Source organism: Solanum lycopersicum, chromosome 5, assembly GCF_036512215.1.
Source record: "Solanum lycopersicum chromosome 5, SLM_r2.1".
NCBI classification, from domain to species: Eukaryota; Viridiplantae; Streptophyta; class Magnoliopsida; order Solanales; family Solanaceae; genus Solanum; species Solanum lycopersicum.
In genome coordinates this window covers 12,339,093-12,349,161 of record NC_090804.1, presented here as the reverse complement: position 1 = coordinate 12,349,161, position 10,069 = coordinate 12,339,093, and the positions used below count along the sequence as shown (strand labels likewise).

The following is a 10,069-nucleotide window of genomic DNA, read 5'->3' as shown; positions in this document are numbered from 1 at the left end:
ATATTTAACATATTAAATTACTTTATTTTGGAGTTATAAGAATGACCATTGGTAAGCATTTGTGTTTTTAACTATCAATTTAATCATGCTATTCATATTTGACTTGGTAACCATGCAATGCCATTACTTTTGACTTTATTGATTTAATTCATTGTAGTGATAAAAACATTCCAATAAACATTGGAATGGATAACTTCTAAATCATCCATTAGCATTGGTTGTCCATCACTTTATTTCATTCTTGATTCCTCCATTACTCTTTGTAACCTATGTAACTCCTATTGTAACCTATGTAACCTATTTAACTCCTATTGTAACCTATGAAACTCCTAAGACCATTATTTTCACTATTTACTACCTCCATTATCTTCCTATTTATTGCTAGAAAGACTTCTTGTAGTATAAATAGTAGTGATCTTCATTTGGTTTGTATACACAAAACATAAGAGAAAACAAAGAGTGAAAAAGTTAGTCTAAAAGAGAGTTCTTATTAGTTGAAGGGAGGTGTTCTTTTTTGTGGAGCTTTGGACTCAACTCTTGTCCAGAGTTGTTGAGTTATACTTTGTGAAGGCTGTTGTATTCTGGAGGGGACAAGTCAAAGAGGACTAATGCTGGACCGGTGAAAACATTTGTTGTAGTGGGCTTGAATCTCCTTAAAGAGAGCGAGATATCCGCGCCTCAGTCTGAAGAGATTAATTTATTCATTTTATTTTCAATTGTAATCTTGCAATTTTAGTATCTTGTAAATTTTTTCACTAACATCTTGTCAATATGATCTCAAATAACAAATAATTCTATGACAATATGTATTAACCATTTTAAAACATCGATCTTATGTTCTTTCAATTATAATTAATTTACTAAATATTAATTATATTTTACAACATCGTATAATATATATGTGATACACATGTCAAAGCACGTGCGGTGAAGCTAAATATTTAAATAACTTTAAAGTAACTTTCAATTAATATTAGTTTGAATTAAAAAAAATAATGAATTAGTCATGAGATTTGCGTACTCTTACTTTTGAAGAGTGTGTTATCACTCTTATAATAGGTAAAAGGGAAAAGGGTCTGATATACCCCTCAACTTTGTCATTTGGAGCTGATATACCCCTCGTTATAAAAGTGGCTCATATATGCCCTTACCGCTATATAAACGGCTCACATATACCCCTGCCGTTACAAAATGGCTCACATATACCCTTCATTTAACGGAAGTTAAAACATTAGTTTTAAATTTATATTTATTACTTCTAATTTTTTTAAAAAAATTATTTAGGGGTATATATGATTCTTATATCAAAGTTCAAGGTTTATTTTAATTTTTTTCATACATAAATTATTTTTTGACTTCTTTTATTATAATTATTTGAATTTCTTATTCTTATTTTGTTTTTTTCTTTCATTCCTTAGTTTAAAGAACAAAAAATTAAACTATTTTTTTTGTGTGTATTGTAATTTAATTTCGTATTCGAAGAAAAAATTTGGTCATCTATAATAAGTTTTACAAGAATATTAGTGAAACATAAATAAATTTGATTATCAAAATAATAATTATAAATTAATTATTGAAACAAAAAAAGTCAAAAAAATATGTTTGACGAGGATTAAATTACTCATATGGGATTATGTTTTTTAGAAAAATTATTATTTTTCATTTCCGTTAGAGGAAAATGGTATATGTGAGTCATTTGTTTACAAGTAGGGGTATATATGAGTCACTTTCATAACAAGGGGTATATCAGCTCTAAATGACAAAGTTGAGGGGTATATCAGACCCTTTTCCCTATGTAAAATCTAAAATTAAGTTCGAACTCACATAAAATTATATAGGCCGTAACCTACTTAACCCATTGTCATCACTAATTATATAGAGATCTTGATTTGATATATTAAAAGTAAATGCATCACACATTTTTTTTTAAAATTATTTATTTGTAAAAATAAGGTCGACAAATACTATGAAATCAATGTGAAAAAGGTTTTGACCGTTGAGTGTATCTTTAACTATGGTGATGCACAACGTAACGAAATCATTTTCATTACCAATATTATGAATTTTTACATTATATATAAAATAAGATACATAACTAATATCCATATATTATATTACATATATAAATTAAAAATATATACCGAACAAAAATACTACAAAATTAATGGAATACACTCTATGAATCCAGCATACACAAATAGAGCCTCTACGTAAGCCAGTTGTTATCTAATCTGTTTAGTCACTATGACATCAGATAAGATATCTGTTTAGGGTACCCGTTTACACATCAGCTTTTAAGGTTTCCTACTTACCAAACACTTCTCCTTCACCAAATTGTTTCTCCAATCTCATTCAAACAAACACACAACTAGGTGGTTCGAACAAACTCAATAATTTTTTTTTAAAAAAATTTATATTTATACTAAAAATTAAATAAATATACATGTACATTTGTTTCTAAACTCATAACAAAATTAATTAACGACTCAGTGGGATCGTGAAAATGTTTTTTACGGCTAAAGTTATGAATTTAAACCATAGTATCCACAAAAAGTTAAGTTTCCATTTTTTTTCCCAAAGAAAATTTAAAATAACAAACTCTTAATTTCAAAATATGGTGCACAAAATATAAGGGGAAAGGGTTAAATTGAGATAATCCGGTGTCATTTTAAAGCGAACAAAATTGATTTTTTCTAAAACTAAAAATCAAGAAACAAAATAGAAACATATCAAATAAGACAACAAAAGTGTGTAACGTGACAATGTGATATAATACGAAATACCCTAGGAATAATTGAACACATAAAATTCACTATAAAAGGACAATGTCATAATTAATTTTTGTAAATAAAATATTCACCACTTTACATGATACGTAATTGGTATTTGGTACAAAATTTGAGTAATAGTAAGATAAATGTAGTAGTAGTGTGGTACTTACTATGGTTATGTCTATATATACATATTGCATATGTATATATAAAAAGATTGAAACAAAGAAAAAAGGGGTTTTGTGCTTTTGTAAGTTTGAGAAAGAGGAAAAAGAAAAATGGGAAGGGGTAGGGTTGAGCTAAAGAGAATAGAGAACAAGATCAACAGGCAAGTGACCTTTGCTAAGAGAAGAAATGGGCTTTTGAAGAAAGCTTATGAGCTTTCAGTTCTTTGTGATGCTGAGGTTGCTCTAATCATCTTCTCTAATAGGGGAAAACTCTATGAGTTCTGCAGTAGTTCTAGGTATATTCAAATATTATTTATCTATCTTGTTGTTTTTGAGATCTAAATGAGTAAAAGATTTAACTATTTCTTTTTTATATTTATTTTGTATGTGTGTGTAGAGAGTAAATTTTCCATTTTTGTGAATATTTTGGAGTGTATAGGACTTTGTGCTTGTAGGTGTTGTTAGATCTGCAAGAGGAAATCATGAAAAGAAGATAAAATTTCTATATCTATGTTGAGTTTCTCTTCTCAGTCTTCCTTGTTAGTTTCCTCTATTTTGTGCTCATTTTCTTCTTCTTCTTTGACCTCTTAAACCAAACAACTCATTTTTTTCTCTCCATGTACTGATCTATAAAGCTAATTATATCTCTTATTTCTTTGAGAAAATTTCATCATCAACAAATTTAGGGTTCACTGTTCATTCATCAATATAGATTTTGGTTGGTGGTTTTCACAAATTTTGCAATTTTAGGGCTTTTACAACCCTACCTTTATATGTTATTGGGATTTGTTTTGATCATTTACTTTTGATGGAAGCTCATCTTTCAAAACTTTGATAATTTTTTTTCTTTCTTTTCTTAATCTTTTTCAATATTTAAATTTTTTATTTAATTATTGGTCTTTAAATCAGTTGATGAAACGATCTTATATCCGGTTTCGTAACTAGATCTTTAAGAAAAGAAAGTAGATCTATCAGAATTCTACAATTACTGGATTTGTGTCTAGATCTGACTAAAACTTTTGAAATAGATAAATTGTCAAGCTGTTTTAGAGATGGAAAATGAATATATTTATTTTTGTAAGAAACATCAAATACCGTTAGATAATTTATTTTTTTCGATTTATTTGTTTGATGAAATGAACAACAGCATGCTAAAGACGTTGGAGAGGTACCAGAAGTGCAACTATGGAGCACCTGAACCGAATATATCAACACGAGAAGCACTGGTAAATGTTAATATTTCAACTTCTTTCTTCAACAGTTAGTGAGTATTCTTGCTTTATTACGACATAATTAATGTGTAACTGCTGTTAATTATAACCTACTCTAGGGTGAGAAGCAATACCCTATCTCATTATTTTAAAAAGAATTATAGGGTTTGAAATCTATCTAATAAGGTAATGAAAGAGATTGACTAGACTGCTCGGACTCTTCAATTTCAATGCTCACATCTATATATGTCGATACGATGTGGGTGTGGGATGAGTATCCAATCTGGTCAATCATTTTTGGTTACTTTGATCATATTCGAGAGAGAAATTCTTGAAAGATTCAATTGTTTCGGTAATCAAAACAAAAACTAAGGTTAAATTAAAGAAAATGAATATCTTGTATAGTATAAATAAATTTGTACTCTCACTCTTTTTCCTTTTATCTCCTTTCAGGATTTTCTTCGGTCTAGATCATTATTTTCTCCCCAATTTTCCTCATAATAACTCGTAATTTAGGTTTAGGAACTCTATTTTTAGAAATTTAAATTATTAATTGAATTGCCTCGACCTATCCATATATATATATAAGTTGGTATCACAAATCATAAAATTTAGATCATAGAGGATCCAACCAGAACACTCTCACCCAAGTTCAAACAACTTAAATGATAAGTGAGCTAGTTGTTAATCAAGATATCCCATCCATATATGATGTGTTCTCCAAATAAGTGGGTCAAAGTTCCAACTATCTTTTGTTCCATATCGTCTTTGAGAAATTGAAGAGTCCGAACAACTTAGCTTTTCTTAGAAATTACATAAGTTTGTGCAAACATAAATTACGTCAAATTACATGTTTGCGTAATTAATGCTAGTGAAAAAATTTGGGGATCCAACGAAAACAGGGAACAGGATAATATAAATTTCTTTGGGAGCTCTCAGATAACCAACAAGAAAAGCTACGTGCATTCTCTAACGTAACGTATTATACGGATAGTTAATTGATTCTTGGCATGTAATTCATAATCATTAAAAACACATTGGATCTTATGAAGAACAAATCATGAATTTTTAATGTGCTTTGTTATCATTCATAATGAAGTGATGGTAAGTTTAATTATTATTTTCTTGAAAGGTGAAATCATCTTTTAGACAATTTTTTGATTTCTCATATTTTCTACTATTTAAATTGCTATACGTTTCATTTCTATTTATTTAAAAAGACTTTCAAGAATATCTATTGATCTGCAAAATAATAATTGTAAATTTGTTAATTGATCTTATCAATACCACTTAATTAAATCAACTTATAATAATTTAATTTTCTATATTAGTATTTAATTCTCTTCAATTGGTTTTAAGAATAAAATAAAGCAACAAATTAGGATATATTGTCTTTGAGTCGTGGAAACAACACTTAAAACACATAAAGTTAGATTGTTTACGTTACACACTTTGTGATGTGACTCTTTTTTGAACTCTACTTTCAGAGTTAGTAGAATATTTGTGAATCAGGTTATCCTTGTATATAGCTACATATCCTAATTTAATTCGTTCCTTTATAAAAAAGAGACTTTAATTCAAAGTCAGAATATAATTGTACTCTTAAAAGAAAATGAAGTCTAATAACAGCAAATGAAGAAATCAATTGTTTAAGAAGAATTTTGTATGAATCGCAATAAAATTAAGCTCTGTATAATAATGATAAAAAAACAAGAGAAAACAATGTAGAATAAAGTAGAACATAATTATCTTCTTTCTTTATTTATATTTATAGTTTTATAAAACAAAGTTGTCATAACATGGCATTAACAATGACAATTATAAGATAGAAGGCATAATATTAAGGGTTTGAAGTCATGGAAGAGGTGGAACATAATATGATGAAGAAGTAGTGGTAACATAGAGAGATCACATTTATTGGACATTCATATACAAAGTATATTTTATATTACGAATAACCTTATAGAACTTTTCAAAGGCCTTTTTATTGAGATATTTTGGAGAAATAATGAAATAAGTACATTAAAACCTCTATAACTTAATACTCGATAAATTAATAATCTCTCTAAAATAATATTTTTCTAGGTTCTGACTTGGGTCAATGGAAAAAATCACCAATTTCGATAAGATAATAAAATAAATATTTTGAGAAGACTCCTATAAAAATATATGGTCCCATTAATATCATAAATTAATAAAACTATTAAAATACAAATATATTTAAGAAAATTTAATAAATTATGATTCTACTGTGTTTAGTTTTTTTTTTTTAAAAAAAAATTGAATTTAATTGAAGCTCATCCCTACTTTTTCTTATTGCATCCAAGAGTTTTGATGTTGTCCTTTTTCGAACTGCACCATAAAATTGTAAAGAATTTTAAATGCGATAAGTGTTTCCTTACGCGTAACTAGTTCCAAAGGTATAGTATCATCTTCAATGTCATCATCAACATTGTTTTTTTATAGTATCCATAATTTCTTCTAAATTTTGGACCTATGAATATGTATCGATTTCACCTGAATATTGACATTCATTTTAATTGTAGTAACTGAGATCATTAATCATGACCACAAGTTCATGAATGACGTTTTCACAAGTGGGTTCATTCAAATTCTTTGAGATTCTATCTCCCGAAAAAATTTTACAGTGTCGACAATATTTTGATATTTTCTCTTGCTGAATATTTATTGTCCAAGTAAGGACTGCAAAATTGACAACATCTAAAACAGTAATCATTGCTAGATTAGTTTATCATAGTCTTCTAATATCCTAGATAAACTTTGTTACAATAATACATCTTAAAACTCTTATTACCTTAGCATCACAGCGTTGAAATTAGTAAGATACAATGATATTGATATAATCAAAATTAATCTTCATTAAGTCTCAAATCATTCTTTAAAGTAATAAATATTAATTTATCAATTAAATAATATCTCTATAAATAAATAAAATTTCATGGTTCCATCTGTATTAATTTTTAGAGGTTTTACTGTAATTCTAACAAAATTCAAATTTTGTTTATTTGTTGGGTATATGTTTATATTACATAAAAGATAATTTAGTTTGTTATGTCAAATTTGTTTAATGATAAAGGTAGTTGATGATTTTTTTAAAAAATAAAAACTTTTAAATTATGTAATTTTGTTGATACAAAATAAAAATTGAAAAATAAGGGGAATTGACAAGAACAAGATAAAGTTTTTTTTTTTTTTTTGGTTTTCCCATCCGTGTTATCCATATTGGAGAGAATTAAACAATATTTTCTTACTCCACTGCAATCCGTGGTTGGTAGAACAAGATAAAGTAAAGTGCTAAGCAATTAACAAGGCAAAAAAACATAATAATTGTATTGCTGTTAATGGTGATAGGAAATTAGTAGCCAGCAGGAGTACTTGAAGCTTAAAGGACGTTACGAAGCATTGCAGCGATCACAGAGGTATTTAGAAGAAAGCATTTCATTTAATTTGTTGATTTATCAACTGCGTTTTCACAATAATTAACTAGTTATTTCGATGATTTGTGAATAGGAATCTTCTTGGTGAAGATCTTGGTCCTTTGAACAGCAAAGAACTTGAATCACTTGAGAGACAACTTGATATGTCGCTCAAACAGATCAGATCAACTCGGGTAAATATTCACATATACATACATACATATATCCCTTTAGATTTGTTCCATTGCACTGACCACTAGTTTCCAATTTTATAGACTCAGTTAATGTTGGATCAACTTACAGATTATCAGAGAAAGGTAAATATGTTTATTTTAATAATATCTAGCTTTCAACAATATGCCTTGAGGTAGTATTACTTTTGGTATCAATGTAATGTTTCTTTACCAAAAAAAAAAAAACTTTTGATACATCCTACTTATATTCATTGCGATATGGTAACCTTTCATATGACAGGAACATGCATTGAACGAAGCCAACAGAACCTTGAAACAAAGGGTACGTAGGTGCATTTTTCCTTATTCTCCTTTCTTGATAATGCATTGAACATTTGAAAAAATGTGTTTCGTCTAAGTTCATGTTGGATGCAAAAAACGGAATGAGGGTTTATATTTTTCTTCTTTCCCATTCTACGCTATGTTTGAGACACAATAACATGTTCTGGAGGTGAATAAACTTCTTTAGAGATACAAGTGACTTTCTTGAGATAGTAACGCCACTCTTTCCTTTGGTTTGATCAAATTCCTGACTGAAAGGGGTATTCAAAACTACAGTACATTTATATAATCTAAAAGAATGTCTTCTGGAGAAGGACCTTGGGGATGCAAGTATATATAAGTATATATATATATATATATATATATATATATAGAGAGAGAGAGAGAGAGAGAGAGAAACATTATTGATCTGTTTACTTCCTCGTTTAATAAGATCGAGATGAGGTATGACCTTTTACTAATAGCTTACATTGGGATAGATGTCACCAAAAGAACCAATATCTCATGTCTTGGTCATAGTTGCTTCAAAAGAATATGAAGTATTATATGTATATTTAGTACTAAATATTTAACTGTCAACTTCATTTTGTAGTTGATGGAAGGAAGCCAACTAAATCTGCAGTGGCAGCCAAATGCACAAGATGTGGGCTATGGCCGGCAAACAACTCAAACTCAGGGCGATGGCTTCTTTCATCCTTTGGATTGTGAACCTACTTTGCAAATTGGGTATGTCCTCAACTTTTTGGAACATATATTTCTATTTCAATATGTTTGAGAAGATAATTCACCACCCAATGAGGGACAAGAGGAGTTTGCTCAGATGATAAGCATACGCTAACTTTAACTTTATCAAGTTATTAAGGAAGCAAAAAAGTGGTAATTCCTAGAGGAGAGTTAAAATAATCCAACAAATAGCTGAAGTCAATTAACCTGCATTGAGTGACCCCGTATTAAGTTAGCTATGTTGCATAATATGTGTCTATGTTATATGAATGATGAATCGATCATTTGTGTGATATGCTTCATGTATATTTTCTGTCGCGAAACTAATAGATAGTTTTTTTTTTTTTTGAAATATTATGGCAGGTATCAGAATGATCCAATTACAGTAGGAGGAGCAGGGCCTAGTGTGAATAACTACATGGCTGGCTGGTTGCCTTGAAGGCTCACGATTCTGATCATAACATTATTATAAATATGCTCAATGGTTTTCCTATCATCATAAACATTGAATATCTCCTAATTTCTGTATGTTGTTTGAGAAAATGTTTCATCCTGGACCTAACGGGGATCCATAAGACAATCCCGTTATTGTTAGTAAATCATAAACTAGATTTCTTTGAGTGCTTAATCAGTTGACTTATGTTCCTCCATCTTCTATTGTTTAGTTGTTGCTATGTTTGAGTCTAACGTCAAAATGAATAGAGACAAGTCTAGTGTACAATGTACACTAGCCAGCGTGCTCTCGAGCTATAGTTCCTTAGGCTCGCCCCCTCTTATGAGTGATTCTCACTTGTCTGAAACTGGCAATAGAACGAGCTAGTCACAGTTTAGCTATGTAATTAGACAGTAGATGTTATCTTGATATTTCAATTTCTACGGATAAAACTTAATCCTGGGATTCCACAGATTCACATATGGTAGTTAACTCTATAGTATGAGTATTATTATTATTTGTGAATATATTTCTGGTTCTTACTCACTGTTTAATCAATGCAATTACAGGCTCCCCCAAAACAAAATTGAAAAACCAACTCCCTCATCAGGGCTCGACAAACAACCCACAATGGTCTGTTGTCAGTAATATTTAAGGTGGAATACTATTGAGATGTAATGGCGTAAGTATACAAATGGAGCCTAGTTGGTGTTTGGACAAAATGATAATTACACTCGAGATAATATCACCCTAAATAGCAACAGAAAGAGAGTAACAAGACATCATGTAGGAAAAACAAAAGTTCTTTAACT

The 10,069-nt window shown here is 29.2% G+C and overlaps 1 protein-coding gene across 1 annotated transcript; it reads left to right on the top strand.

Annotated features, from left to right (window-relative positions):
* Positions 1–3,005: 3,005 nt before the first annotated feature.
* Positions 3,006–9,450, top strand: LOC543885 (MADS-box protein 5). Its single transcript, NM_001247455.2, is given in 8 exon segments — positions 3,006–3,234; positions 4,086–4,164; positions 7,522–7,589; positions 7,681–7,780; positions 7,862–7,903; positions 8,061–8,102; positions 8,694–8,827; positions 9,188–9,450. Coding segments are annotated over 8 exon segments (726 nt in total). The 5' UTR covers positions 3,006–3,049; the 3' UTR covers positions 9,264–9,450.
* Positions 9,451–10,069: the final 619 nt, after the last annotated feature.